At 42.4% G+C, this 18,538-nt stretch overlaps 1 protein-coding gene across 1 annotated transcript; it reads left to right on the top strand.

Moving 5' to 3' along the window:
- The first annotated feature begins 214 nt into the window (after window positions 1-214).
- Window positions 215-18,277, top strand: frs3 (fibroblast growth factor receptor substrate 3). Its single transcript, XM_024374310.2, has 7 exons — window positions 215-462; window positions 5,247-5,371; window positions 5,475-5,563; window positions 7,883-8,069; window positions 8,396-8,557; window positions 12,181-12,305; window positions 12,497-18,277. The coding sequence occupies exons 3-7, from the start codon at window positions 5,498-5,500 to the stop codon at window positions 13,889-13,891; spliced, it is 1,935 nt and encodes a 644-aa protein (XP_024230078.1). The 5' UTR covers window positions 215-462; window positions 5,247-5,371; window positions 5,475-5,497; the 3' UTR covers window positions 13,892-18,277.
- The last annotated feature ends 261 nt before the right edge of the window (window positions 18,278-18,538 follow it).

Raw genomic sequence — 18,538 nt, 5'->3', positions numbered from 1 at the left:
GATTGGAATGGTTCGTGACTCAGTGCTCACAAGAGCATTAGGATATGGATGGAAAGCCCTCTTCTGATCATACTGGGATGATTTGCTCCACCTACAGTAACTCATCGTCCTATAGAAAACCATATTTATACCTTCAGCATCACATTCAGTCCTCCAGCGTTCTATACCTTCTTGTCGCTCCACAAAACCTCGTTGTCTGATTGTGAACTCTCAACCCGGTGGTCGGGAAATGTCAAAGAGAGGCCCGTGCTGCAGCAGGGGGCGTAAAGGGGAAAAAACAACAACAGTTTATTGCTTTAATTTCACGTAATTGATTTTCCTTTCTTATTAAGCAAGTGTCATATCCAATAGCATCAGAAACCGAATCCTAGCGGACCAACTCTCGCAGCCGCCGATGACAACAATTTGCAGCCTTGATCGTTCCCGATTCGTATAGCCAGCCTAACAATCCTTGTCAAACATGTGAGTCGCAACCGCTGCTATATGTTTCCTTTAGCTAGTAAACCTGTTATATCTGCGATATGGCTTTCTCATATGTTTCCCCTCCCATTTTCACAGACAAACAATGTCAGTGCAGTGTTTCATACACAAAAAAAACTGTTATGTTACAATCAAACCTGTTCGTCTGTTGCGCTGTAAATTGATGAATGCAGTCGGTGTCATCGTGCGTTTGTATGGCGAAGTCTCGATTCATTGTATTTTTTAAAAAATTTATCCCCATGCGTTGTGTTTTCTTAGTGTCTGGATGCCGAAATGAAATCAATAATATTAAGTGGCATATTGATTATGGCTATAAGCATCTCTTTTGAAAAGGAATGACGTTTTCCTCCCGCTTAATAATACAGGGTAGAACCTATATCACATCAGGACAGGATCGCGTATGTCAGCACCGTGATAGAGGCTACTTATGTTATTAATAAACACCACAAATGATTACAGTAGTCTATATTTTGTGTACATGTTGTATGTAAGCCCTAACAGAAATCACGTGTGTGAACGATCAAAGCATTTGTCTCATATTAGGGGCAGGTAAGACATATTGACAGCTTCTGAAGTTATAACATGGTAGGCCTAATAAACATGTTAATGTAGCAAATGCAACATGACCATCAATTAAAATACATGATGCATCATAGTAGTGGAAATACCCATATCTGGGCCAGCTGACATGCTATTATTTATCTCTGTTCCCAAGGGTGACACCAGACTACTCTAAAGGCTTTGGATTTATGACCAACATGTCTGGTTTTATCTTGGATAATTTTGTCCTCATTTATTTATGGTATACAGGTGATGAATTAGGCCTAGTCGACTTCATACTCATAGTTTGGGTGATAGACTTGTTGTTTTACTCAAACTTCACTTTGGTAATGAAAAAAATATATATACAGTACCAGTCAAAAGTTTGGACACACCTACTCATTCAAGGGTTTTTCTTTATTTGACTATTTTCTACATTGTAGAATAATAATGAAGACATCAAAACTATGAAATAACACATATGGAATCATGTAGTAATCAAAAAAATGTGAAATAAATCTGAATATATTTTATATTTGAGTTTCTTCAAAGTAGCTTCATTTTGCCTTGATGACAGCTTTGCACACTCTTGGCATTCTCTCAACCAGCTTCACCTGGAATGCTTTTCCAACAGTCTTGAAGGAGTTCGCACATATGCTGAGCACTCGTTGGCTGCTTTTCCTTCACTCTGTAGTCCAACTCATCCCAAACCATTTCAATTGGGTTGAGGTCAGGTAATTGTGGAGGCCAGGACATCTGATGCAGCACTCCATCACTCTCCTTCTTGGTCAAATAGCCATTACACAGCCTGGAGGTGTGTTGGGTCATTGTCCTTTTGAAAAACAAATTATAGTCTGGTTCACTAAGCATAAACCAGATGGGATGGCGTATCACTGCAGAATGCTGTGGTAGCCATGCTGGTTAAGGGTGCCTTGAATTCTAAATAAATCACTGACAGTGTCACCAGCAAAGCACCCCACACCATCACACCATTAACTCCATGCTTCACGGTGGGAAACACACATGTAGAGATCATCTGTTCACCTACTCTGCGTCACACAGAGAGAAAGGTGGTTGGAACCAAAAGTCTCAAATGTTGGACTCAGCAGACCATTTATTTATTTATTTTATTTTACCTTTATTTAACCAGGTAGGCAAGTTGAGAACAAGTTCTCATTTACAATTGCGACCTGGCCAAGATAAAGCAAAGCAGTTCGACAGATACAACAACACAGAGTTACACATGGAGTAAAACAAACATACAGTCAATAATACAGTATAAACAAGTCTATATACAATGTGAGCAAATGAGGTGAGAAGGGAGGTAAAGGCAAAAAAGGCCATGGTGGCAAAGTAAATACAATATAGCAAGTAAAACACTGGAATGGTAGTTTTGCAATGGAAGAATGTGCAAAGTAGAAATAAAAATAATGGGGTGCAAAGGAGCAAAATAAATAAATAAATTAAAATTAAATACAGTTGGGAAAGAGGTAGTTGTTTGGGCTAAATTATAGGTGGGCTATGTACAGGTGCAGTAATCTGTGAGCTGCTCTGACAGTTGGTGCTTAAAGCTAGTGAGGGAGATAAGTGTTTCCAGTTTCAGAGATTTTTGTAGTTCGTTCCAGTCATTGGCAGCAGAGAACTGGAAGGAGAGGCAGCCAAAGAAAGAATTGGTTTTGGGGGTGACTAGAGAGATATACCTGCTGGAGTGTGTGCTACAGGTGGGAGATGCTATGGTGACCAGCGAGCTGAGATAAGGGGGGACTTTACCTAGCAGGGTCTTGTAGATGACATGGAGCCAGTGGGTTTGGCGACGAGTATGAAGCGAGGGCCAGCCAACGAGAGCGTACAGGTCGCAATGGTGGGTAGTATATGGGGCTTTGGTGACAAAACGGATTGCACTGTGATAGACTGCATCCAATTTGTTGAGTAGGGTATTGGAGGCTATTTTGTAAATGACATCGCCAAAGTCGAGGATTGGTAGGATGGTCAGTTTTACAAGGGTATGTTTGGCAGCATGAGTGAAGGATGCTTTGTTGCGAAATAGGAAGCCAATTCTAGATTTAACTTTGGATTGGAGATGTTTGATATGGGTCTGGAAGGAGAGTTTACAGTCTAACCAGACACCTAAGTATTTGTAGTTGTCCACGTATTCTAAGTCAGAGCCGTCCAGAGTAGTGATGTTGGACAGGCGGGTAGGTGCAGGTAGCGATTGGTTGAAGAGCATGCATTTAGTTTTACTTGTATTTAAGAGCAATTGGAGGCCACGGAAGGAGAGTTGTATGGCATTGAAGCTTGCCTGGAGGGTTGTTAACACAGTGTCCAAAGAAGGGCCGGAAGTATACAGAATGGTGTCGTCTGCGTAGAGGTGGATCAGAGACTCACCAGCAGCAAGAGCGACCTCATTGATGTATACAGAGAAGAGAGTCGGTCCAAGAATTGAACCCTGTGGCACCCCCATAGAGACTGCCAGAGGTCCGGACAGCAGACCCTCCGATTTGACACACTGAACTCTATCAGAGAAGTAGTTGGTGAACCAGGCGAGGCAATCATTTGAGAAACCAAGGCTGCCGAGTCTGCCGATGAGGATGTGGTGATTGACAGAGTCGAAAGCCTTGGCCAGATCAATGAATACGGCTGCACAGTAATGTTTCTTATCGATGGCGGTTAAGATATCGTTTAGGACCTTGAGCGTGGCTGAGGTGCACCCATGACCAGCTCTGAAACCAGATTGCATAGCAGAGAAGGTATGGTGAGATTCGAAATGGTCGGTAATCTGTTTGTTGACTTGGCTTTCGAAGACCTTAGAAAGGCACGGTAGGATAGATATAGGTCTGTAGCAGTTTGGGTCAAGAGTGTCCCCCTTTGAAGAGGGGGATGACCGCAGCTGCTTTCCAATCTTTGGGAATCTCAGACGACACGAAAGAGAGGTTGAACAGGCTAGTAATAGGGGTGGCAACAATTTCGGCAGATCATTTTAGAAAGAAAGGGTCCAGATTGTCTAGCCCGGCTGATTTGTAGGGGTCCAGATTTTGCAGCTCTTTCAGAACATCAGCTGAATGGATTTGGGAGAAGGAGAAATGGGGAAGGCTTGGGCGAGTTGCTGTTGGGGGTGCAGTGCTGTTGACCGGGGTAGGAGTAGCCAGGTGGAAAGCATGGCCAGCCGTAGAAAAATGCTTATTGAAATTCTCAATTATGGTGGATTTATCAGTGGTGACAGTGTTTCCTATCTTCAGTGCAGTGGGCAGCTGGGAGGAGGTGTTCTTATTCTCCATGGACTTTACCATGAAGACTGCGTGACTCAACCATGAAGGCCTGATTCACGCAGTCTCCTCTGAACAGTTGATGTTGGCATGTGTCTGTTACTTGAACTCTGTGAAACATTTATTTGGGCTGTAATATGAAGTGCACTTATTCTAATGAATTTATCCTCTGCAGCAGAGGTAACTCTGGGTCTTCCTTTCCTGTGGCGGTCCTCATGAGAGCCAGTTTCAACATAGTGCTTGAAGGTTTTTGCGACTGCACTTGTAGAAACTTTATAAGTTCTTAAAATGTTCCCGGATTGACTGACCTTTATGTCTCAAAGTAATGTTGGACTTTCATTTCTCTTTGCTTATTTGAGCGGTTATTGCCATAATATAGACTTGGTCTTTTGCCAAATACGGCTAACTTCTGTATACCACCCCTACCTTGTCACAACACAACTGATTGGCTCAAATACATTAAGAAGGAAAGAAATTCCACAAACTAACAAGGCACACCTGTTAATTGAGATGCATTCCAGGTGACTACCTCATGAAGCTGGTTGAGAGAATGCCAAGAGTGCAAAACTATCGAGGCAAAAAGTGGCTACTTTTGAAGAATCTCAAATATTAAACACTTCTTTTGGTTGCTACATGATTCCAGATGTGTTATTAAATCTTTTTGATGTCTTCACTATTTGTTCTTCAATGTAGAAATTAGTAAAAAATATAGAAAAACACTTGAATGAGTAGGTGTGTCCAAACTTTTCACTGGTACTGTATATTGTAAACCTGGGCACATATTCATAAGGTGTCTAAGAGTAGGAGCTCTGATCTAGGATCAGTTTAGCTTTTTAGATCATTATTGATTAGAGGGGTGCATGATCCTAGATGAGCACTCCTACTCTGAGACACTTTATGAATACACGCCCAGTAGTAAACCTTCTTTGCATTCTTTAACCATGTTACTCTCCTCTCTTGCAGGAGGGAGAAAATACTGCTCCTGTTGAAGATTTCCATCAAACCTACTAGCTCTCTCTCAACCATGACACCCAGCAGAGGACTCTGGGATTGATGCTGGGATCACTCCCACTGATGGCCTGGACTGGGTAGGAATACTGTGTGTGTGTGTGTCTGTGTGTGTGTGTGTGTGTGTGTGTGTGTGTTCATGGGGTAATGTCTATCTACTGTATCTTTCCCTCTGTACTGTAGGTTTCAGCTGTCCTGCTGAAGCTATGGGGAGCTGTTGGAGCTGTCTATACAGAGACCCCATCCAAGACAACCATCTCACCAAATTCAAGGTTAATCTCTAAACCCTCATCTGTTGGCTACCTAGTGTGTGGTGTATCAGCTACCTACGCTCTTAGAAAAAAGGGTGCCAAAAGGGTTCTTTGGCTGTCCCCATAGGAGAACCTTTTTTGCTTCCAGGTAAAACCACTTTTGGTTGCAGGTAGAACCATATTTGGTTCCATGTAGGACCCTCTGTGGAAAGGGTTCTACATGGAACCCGAAACGGTTCTAATTTGAACCAAAAGAGTTATACCTGGAATAGAGGTCGACCGATTATGATTTTTCAACACCGATACCGATTATTGGAGGACCAAAAAAAGCCAATACCAATTAATCTGACAATTTAATTTAAAAAATTTGTAATAATGACAATTACAACAATACTGAATGAACACTTATTTTAACTTAATATAATACATCAATAAAAATCCATTTAGCCTCAAATAAATAATGAAACAGGTTCAATTTTGTTTAAATAATGCAAAAACGAAGTATTGGAGAAGTAGAAGTGCAATATGTGCCATGTAAAAAAGCTAACGTGTGAGTTCCTTGCTCAGAACATGAGAACATATGAAAGTTGGTGGTACCTTTTAACATGATACTTCAATATTCCAAGGTAAGAGGTTTTAGGTTGCAGTTAATATAGTATTTATAGGACTATTTCTCTCTATACCATTTGTATTTCATATACCATTGACTATTGGATGTTCTTATAGGCACTTTAGTGTTGCCAGTGTAACAGTATAGCTTCCGTCCCTCTCCTCACCCCTACCTGGGCTCGAACCAGGAACACATCGACAACAGCCACACTCAAAGCAGCGTTACCCATCGCTCCACAAAAGCCGCGGCCCTTGCAGAGCAATGGGAATAACTACTCCAAGTCTCAGAGCGAGTGATGTTTGAAACGCTATTAGCGCACACCCAGCTAACTAGCTAGCCATTTCACATCGGTTACACCAGCCATTAATTAGGCTGATAGGCTTGAAGTCATAAACAGCGCTGTGCTTGCGAAGAGCTGCTGGCAAAACGCACGAAAGTGTTGTTTGAATGAATGCTTTCGAGCCTGCTGCTGCCTACCATCGCTCAGTCAGACTGCTCTATCAAATCATAGACTTAATTATAACATAATAAGACACGGAAATACGAGCCTTTGGTCATTAATATGGTAGAATCCGGAAACTATCATTTCGAAAACAAAACGTTTATTATTTCAGTGAAATACGGAACCGTTCGGTATTTTATCTAATGGGTGACATCCCTAAGTCTAAATATTCTTGTTACATTGCACAACCTTCAATGTTATGTCATAATTACGTAAAATTCTGGCAAATTAGTTCTCAATGAGCCAGGCTGCCCAAACTGTTGCACATACCCTGACTCTGCGTGCAATGAACGCAAGAGAAATGACACAATTTCACCTGGTTAATATTGCCTGCTAACCTGGATTTCTTTTAGCTAAATATGCAGGTTTAAAAATATATACTTCTGTGTATTGATTTTAAGAAAGGCATTGGTGTTTATGGTTTTTATAAGATAAGTTTAAAGCTGGCTAGCAACTTACCTTGGCTTCTACTGCATTCGCATAACAGGCAGTCTCCTCGAGGAGTGCAATGAGAGGCAGGTGGTTGGAGCGTTGGACTAGTTAACTGTAAGGTTGCAATTGGGTCCCCTGAGCTGACAAGGTGAAAATCTGTCGTTCTGCCCCTGAACAAGGCAGTTAACCCACCGTTCCTAGGCCGTCATTGAAAATAAGAATGTGTTCTTAACTGACTTGCCTAGTTAAATAAAGGTATTAAAAATCAAAAATCTGCAAAATCGGCACCCCAAAAGACCGATTTCCAATTGTTATGAAAACTTAAAATCGGCCCTAATTAATCGGCCATTAATCGATCGACCTGGAACCAACAAGGGTTCTTCAAAGGGTTCTCCTATGGGGATAGCCAAATAACCTTTTAGGTTCTAGACTGCAGCTTTTTTTCTAAGAGTGTCGCCCATGGTATATTATTGTTATGAGGAACTGTTCTTTCCTGTTTTTTTATCCTGTACCCCAGGCTATTATGGCTCACATAGAGCAATGGATAGTCAGCTATCCAGCTATCTAACGATGCTTAATATCTGTACTGTGCTCTGTTAACCTTTTGTATACATACAGTTCATGTCTGCATTATAGACAATGTACCTCCAAATACAAATTAGCCACATATTTATGCTCTGCATCTATGTCGTGCTTACAAAGACTATATGTATACTAAATAAAGCCTTTATAAGTTGTAAAGTGGGACCACAAACCTGATTGGGATAACTTGATTGTACTTTTTGGTATTTTCCAGGTAACCAATGTGGATGACGAGGGGAATGAGTTGGGCTCTGGGACCATGGAGCTCACCGAGACCGAGCTCATCCTGCACACGCGCAAGAGGGATGCCATCCGGTGGCCCTACCTGTGTCTGCGGCGCTACGGCTACGACTCCAACCTCTTCTCATTCGAGAGTGGCCGGCGCTGCCAGACTGGACAGGGTGAGTCCGAACCACCTGGCCTAGCTAACACTACATAGACAAAATGTTGCCCTATGAAATGTGTGTACGTACGTGTGTATATGCAGTGCTCTACTTGTTCTACTTTTGTATGAAAATGAACCACAATTGTAATGGGAGAATTGTACTTAACTGATTAGATAGCTGCTGTTATATTAGAAGCCTAAAGTTGGTTGTTGTTAATGAGTGAATTGTTTCAGATAACTTCTACATTTGCTTCTGGGTTTTCTTTTTTGGTCAGGAACAGTTTTAGATTAATTTAAGGTAACTTAAACATGTATGTGTGTGTTTTCTCTGTGGTCGTGCAGGAATCTTTGCGTTTAAATGTACTCGTGCGGAGGAGATCTTTAACCTCCTCCAGGAGCTGATGCAGTGCAACAGTATCAATGTGGTGGAGGAGCCTATGATCATGACCGGCAGCGGACACACACGAGAGATAGACATGCCTCGCACCCCACAGACACCCAACAGTAAGCACAAACACAAATATAAACACACACACACACACACACACACAAACATCCAGTACACACATGTGCGCGTCATCAATACAGTACATGATTGCTTCTTTGCTTTTGTTGAATGCTGTGAAGGTGTTTGTGTAGCAATTTCACTGCAATGCAGGACAGATGTGACGCTAAAGCTGAGAATATGTGTTTGATGTTTTGAAAATAGTTTGGGGGGAAAAACTCCGTAATAATTCCGGAGATCAGGGATCTGGTGTCGAAATGTCTTACAGTAAATTATTGCGTCAAACCCAGTTTCCATGCTCCAACCTGTTCAGAGGCAGGGAGGGAGGTGGATAGAGCAGACAAGGAGGTGGAAGGGTAGAAAGTACAATGACTTGTGGGTAAAACAAAGGTTACATTACAAATCAGTCTGTGCAATACACCACAAACATAGACACACACCAGGGTTTCCTTTAGGAAAATGTGGCACCGGACAATTGACCGGTAGCATTTTAATTGACCAGACATTTGCGAAATTCACATTTGCGAAATTGGCTGCATAACCTGATTAGGTGCTTAGGATTACCGAAATCACATTTAGATTATGGTCGTTCATCTTAACAGAACATGCAACTCGAGGATGCAATGGCGTGTGTCCTTCCTACCTAATTCTGATGCGCACTTTGAAGATGTTAGAATAACTGTCCACATTTCCTCAGCCAACAAGACAAGTAACGAACAGCAAAATCACTAGCCTATGTCAATCTACTATCCCCCTTGGTAGAAAAGTTTACCTCTTCTATTTGTCAGCTTGTCGTTCTGTGCAAGAAAGAAATAGCCTATTCCAAACAGACTCTGGGACAGTTGTGGGACAATAGATCCCAAATTTATACAACCAGGCTACATAAAAATAAATGTAAAAAATAATTGAGGCTGATGCAACAGACCAGAACGTTTAGCTTAAAATGTTGCTAAAATATAATTTCTTCACATTATAAGCGCAGCAATGCGCACATGGCAGTAGGCTACACGCGAATGTTTGTCACATAATGCCAAAGAAAGACATTTGCAGGAAAACACTGTGCCGCACATGCGAGCGATTTCATGTGAAACTTAGAATGCGAAACTGTACGTTTAAATTTAGATAGAGGGGAGATCTAAAGATTTAACAAATAACATGGGTTGCTAATATGACTAGGATTGTTCCTTTGGCTACTGGACAATTAATGAAAGTTGATTTGAAAACCAATAGAACATGAGAGAAATATGTTACTGGTTGTAATGTGGAAGTCTTTTTGTAAAATAATTGCCTCCACGAAATGGTCAGATTTTGGCTAGGCTACTTTGAAGCAAGGTAAGACATGCCTCATAATATGACGTAAAACATTCAGGTTTCAAACAAATAAGTGTATGGTTTCAAAATGCTTACTGCCTCCAGCTTGTTGCAAAGGGGTGTGTGACACACTGAAGCCTGCGTAACGTTGCATATACAGTGGGGCAAAAAAGTATTTAGTCAGCCACCAATTGTGCAAGTTCTCCCACTTAAAAAGATGAGAGAGGCCTGTAATTTTCATCATAGGTACACTTCAACTATGACAGACAAAATGAGGGGGAAAAAATCCAGAAAATCACATTGTAGGATTTTTTATGAATTTATTTGCAAATTATGGTGGAAAATAAGTATTTGGTCACCTACAAACAAGCAAGATTTCTGGCTTGTTTGAACTTGTTATCAGTATAAAAGACACCTGTCCACAACCTCAAACAGTCACACTCCAAACTCCACTATGGCCAAGACCAAAGAGCTGTCAAAGGACACCAGAAACAAAATTGTAGACCTGCACCAGGCTGGGAAGACTGAATCTGCAATAGGTAAGCATCTTGGTTTGAAGAAATCAACTGTGGGAGCATTTATTAGGAAATGGAAGACATATAAGACCACTGATAATCTTCCTCGATCTTGGGCTCCACGCAAGATCTCACCCCGTGGGGTCAAAATGATCACAAGAACAGTGAGCAAAAATCCCAGAACCACACGGGGGGACCTAGTGAATGACCTGCAGAGAGCTGGGACCAAAGTAACAAAGCCTACCATCAGTAACACACTACGCCGCCAGGGACTCAAATCCTGCAGTGCCAGACGTGTCCCCCTGCTTAAGCCAGTACATGTCCAGTTTGCTAGAGAGAATTTGGATGAGCCAGAAGAAGATTGGGAGAATGTCATATGGTCAGATGAAACCAAAATATAACTTTTTGGTAAAAACTCAACTCGTCGTGTTTGGAGGACAAAGAATGCTGAGTTGCATCCAAAGAACACCATACCTACTGTGAAGCATGGGGGTGGAAACATCATGCTTTGAGGCTGTTTCTCTGCAAAGGGACCAGGACGACTGATCCGTGTAAAGGAAAAAATGAATGGGGCCATATATCGTGAGATTTTGAGTGAAAACCTCCTTCCATCAGCAAGGGAATTGAAGATGCAACGTGGCTGGGTCTTTCAGCATGACAATGATCCCAAACACACCTCCCGGGCAACGAAGGAGTTGCTTTGTAAGAATCATTTCAAGGTCCTGGAGTGGCCTAGCCAGTCTCCAGATCTCAACCCCATAGAAAATCTTTGGAGGGAGTTGAAAGTCCGTGTTGCCCAGCAACATCCCCAAAACATCACTGCTCTAGAGGAGATCTGCATGGAGGAATGGGCCAAAATACCAGCAACAGTGTGTGAAAACCTTGTGAAGACTTACAGAAAACATTTGACCTGTCATTGCCAACAAAGGGTATATAACAAAGTATTGAGATAAACTTTTGTTATTGACCAAATACTTATTTTCCACCATAATTTGCAAATAAATTCATAAAAAATCCTACAATGTGATTTTCTGGATTTGTTTACCTCATTTTGTCTGTCATAGTTGAAGTGTACCTATGATGAAAATTACAGGCAACTCTCATCTTTTTAAGTGGGAGAACTTGCACAATTGGTGGCTGACTAAATACTTTTTTGCCCCACTGTAGATGCACTTAATTGGCAAATGGGGAGCACACTTCAATTAGGCTACCAGTTGAGAAATAAAAATAGTAGCTCTTTTTAATCGTGGCCATTAAAACTGTTTTTAACATGCGATTGTATTTAGAATTGTTGCGCAATGATTGGGCTTATTAAAGCACGTTTCACTACAGCAGCAACAAACAATCTGTTTGAGGAGCTGTAGCAGAAGCTCTCCTGCTGTCTGACAGATTTCCCACTGAAACTAGGCTCTATATCTGCATGCTGTGTGCATTTGATAAATAAGATACTTAAGAACTAACGAAAACACGTATGTACCAATTTAATTCCACAAAATTATGAAAATTAACATATAGACCGATAAGCATGACCAGTCAAATGAATTTACATAGCCTGGTATTTCTGTCAATTAATAGGCTTAAAAGTCTTATTTTGCAAGGAGATTTTTCTTCTTCTCCCAAACAATTGGCCGGCAGCAATTTTATTTAGCGGCTTTTCATACTTTTTCCCCCGCCAAAAGCCAGCTATTACCGATTAACGGTGACCCTGAAACACACACACACCATTAGACATAAAAACATCTAACCTCATTCACCCAGACTCCCATTCAACACTGTGTATTGTTCTCTGTCTTCAGCTCCAGCATTCCCTGTCCAGGGTTTTCCCAACGGGTACCCGGGGTATCCCATGAGGGCTGAATCCTCCCAGCCCTCTCTAACTGACGACCCCCACGGCCACAGCCACATGGGCCTGGAGGACCAGGTAAGACTGACCCCTAACCATCTATAGTATGATTTTCTGATTATAGTGCCGAACCAAGCCGCACTGTAACCACTGCTGACTCTTCACCTCGCATTATGTCGGTAATATCCTAGGGAAGGGTGATCTCTGAGTCCTTGCTAATATCTCTTTTCTCTCTCTCTCGCTCTCTCCTTCTCCCTCTCCTTCTGCAGGCTCACACCTATGTGAATACCGTTACTGTGGATGGGGAACTCTCCAGTCGACACTGTGTACACTCCCTACCCGAGGTGCGGCCCACTTCCTTCCCCGAGTCAACCCGGGGAGCCATGCCTGTCGTGGTCCCAGGGGGTGGGCAGACCAGCATGCACTGTTGTCCCCTTGAGGAACAACGCAAGGAACCCCAGGTATTCCTTCAGCCTTCCTCTCAGGAGGTCAAATTCATGCTGGGACCCACCCCTGCACAGCGCCACCTGCTGGAGAGAGAGAGAGAGAGGCACGGGGGCCACAATCCACACGCCATGCGGCCTGTAGAGGGCGCCACAGGTTCAGAGACAGAGGGGGACGAGCCTCCTCTGCACGTGTACAACTCCCACTCCTATCACCACCCTCACTACCACCATGTGATGCACCGGCACCCTGGCCACGAACACCAGGAGGGCTGCCAGCTCACCTACGAGAATATCAACGGCCTGAGGGGGGGCCGCAGGCTGAGACTTAGCCCCAGCAGCATGTCCCAGTCTGTGGGCTCCAGCAGCAGCAGCAGCACCACCGGAGACAGTCACTCTCACCCACAATCACATCCCCTCAACCCGCACCCCCATGGCCCATCTTCTCTGCTCCCCCAGGGGTACCCCTGTGAGCGGGGCGCGGGGATGGGCGGTGGTCACCGGCGGACAGCTCTGCTCAACTACGAGAACCTGCCGTCACTGCCCCCGGTATGGGAGTACCGTGCCCTGCAGAGAGACGAGGAGCAGGACGAGGATGACGAGGAGCAGGATGAGGAGGAGTATGAGGAAGAGGAGGAGGACTTTGAGGAGTACGAGTTTTCGGAGGGTCCGGGGACACCCAACGGGTACCACCAGGAAGGGCTGGGGAGGGGGGGGATCCACCGTGACGCCCTGCAGAACTATGTCAACACAGAGCAGGTCCAGGTACAGGTCCAGCCCAGCCGGCTGCGACATGCCTGCCCCCCTCAACCCCAGCACCTCCAGCCCTGCCACCGCCAGCCGGACCGGGGCGGCCGAATATTCAGCTTTGATTTCCGTAGGCGGCCTGGAGGAGGGTTTGGTCGGGGGGAGGGCTGCGAGCACGGTCACATGCCCCCGTCGAGGCAGCTCAACTATATCCAGGTGGACCTCGATGCGGAGCCGCCGTGCCAGACCCTCGGGGGGGGTGGAGGAGGGGGAGCCCAGTCTCAGCCCCAGCCACAGCACCAGCGCCTACCACCCCTCAAATGTGGCCCCCAGCAGGCCCCACGGCGCAGTGAGTTCTACGCTGTGATTGACCTGAAGAAGACAGCAGCCATGTCCAACCTGCAGAAAGCCCTCCCCCGGGACGATGGGACATCGAGAAAGACTCGCCACAACAGCACAGACCTGCCTCTGTAGATGCAGTGAGGAGGAGGAGAGACGGAGAAAGATGAAGGGAGGGAGTAGAGAGAAACAGGTTTGGGTGGAGCGCTTGGCTGGACAGACAGGTATAGGCAACTCAGCAGCACACTGGACCCCTCACTCTCATCCAGCCACCTGCCTGTTCTGTCCTGTCCTGTCTTGGCCAGCTGGATCATATACAGGTACCTAATTAGAAAACAAACTAAAACTTATCTGTGCATATTCCACTTTATGGAGCAAGATTGGTTTGAAGTTGCCATATTATTGTGGGTCACCTTCTGACTGTGGTGAGATGCTATCTGAGTTAGCAGCAGAAACCTTGGTCGTGGTTGGCTGGGTTTATGGTTAAACCCTTAAGCTACCGTTGTTTTTGGTTATACCTTTTGGCAATGTTCTTTTTTTTTTAAAGCTTTGTGGTGGTTGCGTTGAGTGCCAAGGCCCCGGGTTTGGTTCAGGGTGGGAGCAGGAATGGACGAGTCAGGTCTCCAAATTTGTGTTTGACCAGTGATGGTTGATTTTTAGATGTAAGAGTATTGCCCATCAAAAAGTAGCTAGGTTCCTCATTCCGTTATCATTCAGTGTTGTTTGATTGATTTTACGTCCCCGTTTACGAACATGGGCTCCTATTGAGTTCAGGTTTACTGGTCTACATTGTAAAATTGACTGAACATTTTCTGACATGAAAACAGTTTGTTATTCCCTCAATTGAATTATAATAATGTGCATTCTTCACCTCACAAGCACTTTTTTGACCCCGTGACTGATAGAAAGGACAGTTGATGATATTTATTTATAACTATCTGCCCTCAGGAATTAGTACAGATCAGTACAGTTTGCACATTATCCTTTGGAATTGTAATCTTACATCCTATCCAGTATTATATTTTTAGTCCCCCCCCCAAAAAAACCCCAAAGCAGAAAAAAATGTTGAATAGATTTTCTCTCTTAATCCAATATTAAATATCATACATTTTTCATGTTGAAATTGAATCTAAAATGGAAATAACAGTAACCTTGATAGCATGAAACAGTCAGTGTGTTGATAGATTTCCAACATCCGCGCGCACACACACACACACACACACACACACGCACGACATAACTATTGAGACAATTGAATTCATCTCTGACTGCATATCATTCCACTTGAATAAGAATCCATATCTAATTCCTAAACTATGGTTACCTTTGCACTTTTTACCTTTGAAGTCCCCACAGTTCCGAATCCCTCATCTGGAGCAACAGAAAGGTTGTGATCTGACAAACTCCTTTGAGATGGTGATGTCATCACACAGACCCAAATATTGTATGGATGTAGTTTTTTTTTTTAACATTATAGAGACCTATAGCAACTTACATTTTTTTTTAGAGAAGAAGTTGATAACCTGTGATAATGGCTTAAAGATATTAATAATAACCTCATAAAAATGACCGGTTGACTATTTTAGTAAGTATCAGATTGATAACTGAGGGTTGTCAACTGAGGGTCTGTTTTAAAGGGGAATATATCAGTATGTTTAATGTTAACTGTTTATGGAAAGTCTTATATCATTGAGCGTTTGGCTGAGGATATTTATTTATTTATTTATTCATTGAGATGTCTATATGGTGATTGTTTTGCATAAAAATGTGACAAAACAGTTTTTCGTAATCTAGCCAGTTGGTGATTTGGAGACCAAAGTATCACCAGTCATCGTCACACTGTCTGGGACACCATTGTAATACCATTGTTATGCCTGTAATTAATAACCTTACATTCTGAAGAAGAAAGACTGTATTAATATATTAAAGTGCCAAATCTTTACTGTTACCTGTATGAACGTAATGAATCAAATCAATGTGCCATTAGGATGTGTAATAGAAAACCTGAGGGCTAAGAGGCAAGGAGTTAGCCTACATGTCGAAAAACAAAGGGAAGAGCTTGGAGGTCTAGGGCCGTATGTATCAAGAGTAGTAGTGCTGATCTCGGATCAGGTCTCCCCTGTCCATGTGATCGTATTCATTATGATCGAAAAAAGGCAAGAACCTTCCCACTCTGAGACTCTTGATACATACTGAACAGGGTCAGGGTTTATATATTGTTAACCCTTTGTACTCCTCCTCATGAATCTGTCTAGCTGATCCAGGTCAACTGGACAAGGAAGGGCAAGAAAGACACATTTCACCTCATAGGCTAGGCTATACATTGACAGCCATATCGGAGTGAGACAACGGATTCGTTATATCTATCTAGTCTTCACAACTCCAGTGGTTTTATGCTGCTATAAGGTAGAAGTTCAGACAGTAAGAGGAGGTAGGGATGGTAGTGGCTATGCAGGATTGTTTACCATATTGTTTAGTAAATGGAACTACCATTTTCGTATTCACTCAAGATCACTGCATCAGGGCTACCAGTATGAAAATGTGTTTTAATTCAAATAAGTTTTCATTTTTCATTTCTATTTCTTATTTCTCTTGGATTGGTGTGATCAATCCACATACCAAAACCTTGTTTTCATTACAATCTGGCTGTCTAATCTGAAGTAATGTGGCTGAAGGTGCAGCACAGGCCTAGCAACTGTAATCCTCATAACTGCTTATTTAATCTGATGGAAAGATATACGTAGGTCTACTCACTGTTTGTGGACATTTTTCAGACAGGGATATATCCGTTTGCACACATATTTTCGTGATACATTTAAAGGGTGTTTACATTTCGCAATAATGGTTTAATAGAGATGTATTGTTGGAGATGAGGTTTATTCAGACCAATGTGTGTGAGGTTCGAGGTGCGTTGTTAATGGTTCCACAGGTCTGTTGTATTTGATCCCCTGTTTTTATGTGAATCAGCATTGGAACTAAGACCTCTCTCAGGCCCCCTGTTGACAATATTAGAACTTTGTTATTGTATACATGCTTAGATTAGAACGTGAAAAAAAATGTATGTTTCTGTTTTCTTGATTGTCTTATACAGCAAATTTGCGCTTACTCAACACCTGACTTAATTGTGCCATAAGTGACTGTTGCCAAGCTTTCTGGACAGCGTGTGGCTTTCGAATGTCGAAGCCTTTTAAAGGGCCAGGTTAGGTGTCAGAAGGCATACGGCAAACATCTCTGTGTACTGTGTTTGCACTGATACAGTGGTTCGGACTGTTTCTAATGGTTTGACAGTCTGTATATTCATTAGTCAGTCATTGTTATCAATTTGGTGACACTTAATTGTAAAGGTACACAGGAATAGTACCTTAAAATGTGTTCCTTATACTAAAGTGTTACCAGAAATATTGTCCAGAAATGACTTTTTGGGAACCGTATCTTGTCATATCAATGTTGTCATTTGGATTTTCCTTGAAAAGCGAGAAAATATTAACAATGAAGGATTGTCCGGTAACACATGACTTATGTTTAAATAATAAACCACTTAATTGAGGCCTAATGTATAGCTAATAAGACACAATAAAGGCCTTATGAGCTACGTATATACACACTTATAAACTACAAATTAGTGGCTAATATGTGTATCTTAAAATAAAGTTTGACCAGAATTGAATTCAAACAAACAGTTTTTTACTCTTTTATGTAATTTCATCACAACTGCCTGACCACCACAAGGTGGCGTTGCTTGCTACAATGCTCGGGATGATGAGAAAATAAGTAATTTTCCTTCCACAGCCCCTCAAAATGCCACTCTAGGTCCAAAATGCACTTAGTTCCATAATATTACCAAGGTACAAACAAAGTAGCTCAAAATCTAAGGAATGTTACAGTGATTTGGTACTGTATTTCAAAATGTTTTTGTTTGTCCATTTGTTTATTTATTTACCATTGAATGCATGTGTAATATCCACTGGTGGTTGACGATGATGCAGACAGGGGTCCATTATTTTCATTCAATCACATGCTGAGCTAACGCTCTTCTAGTCCAATAAGACCAGAGCAATTGAAACCTGTTGAACCTGTATGTTAATGGTGATAATAATATGTGTTGATTGGTTGATATAAAGGTTGGGTAGGCCAAAGTAAATGACTGTGATGTACACTAATATTTGACTGAGTGCCAAATGTGGTTTAGTACTATGACTTTGACGACAGGCCAGGGACACACCTGGCTGAGATTCACTAGGAACTCTATAGGACTCTCCCTGAGAGATGCCAATGACTCTCTCACCCTCTGGTCTTGGTTTAACCTGCGGTATGAATGTAATAAGCAAAGAGAGACTATATAGACGAAGGGCAACTATGCTTAATGTTTCTATCCTTGCTGGGGGGAAAAAGGTGAGTGGTCAGAAGTTTTGTCTAAATTTAAAAATTTGCGATCTGAGTTTCTTCTACGTATATTTGTATTTCTTGTAAGTATATATCTCTCTGTATGTATGTATGTGTGTGTGTGTGTGTGTGTGTATATGTGTATATATATATATATATATATATATAGTACCAGTAAAAGGTTTGGACACACCTACTCATTCAAGGGTTTTCCTTTTTTTGTTTTATTTTCTACATTGTAGAGTAATAGTGAAGACATCAAAACTTTGAAATTGTATCCCCCCAAAAAAGTGTTAAACAAATCAAAATATCTTCTTCAAAGTAGACACTTTTTGCCTTGATGATAGCTTTGCACACTCTTGGCATTCTCTCAGCTTCATGAGGTAGTCACCTGGAATT

The sequence above is a fragment of the Oncorhynchus tshawytscha genome, linkage group LG02 (assembly GCF_018296145.1).
Source record: "Oncorhynchus tshawytscha isolate Ot180627B linkage group LG02, Otsh_v2.0, whole genome shotgun sequence".
NCBI lineage: Eukaryota > Metazoa > Chordata > Actinopteri > Salmoniformes > Salmonidae > Oncorhynchus > Oncorhynchus tshawytscha.
This window is presented reverse-complemented; position numbering and strand designations above follow the sequence as displayed.

Coding starts and splice junctions, on each gene's coding strand:
- frs3 (XM_024374310.2), top strand. CDS start 5,498: ATGGGGAGCTGTTGGAGCTGTCTATACAGAGACCCCATCCAAGACAAC. Junction 5,564..7,882: donor ACCATCTCACCAAATTCAAG/GTTAATCTCTAA, acceptor GGTATTTTCCAG/GTAACCAATGTGGATGACGA. Junction 8,558..12,180: donor CACCCCACAGACACCCAACA/GTAAGCACAAAC, acceptor CTCTGTCTTCAG/CTCCAGCATTCCCTGTCCAG.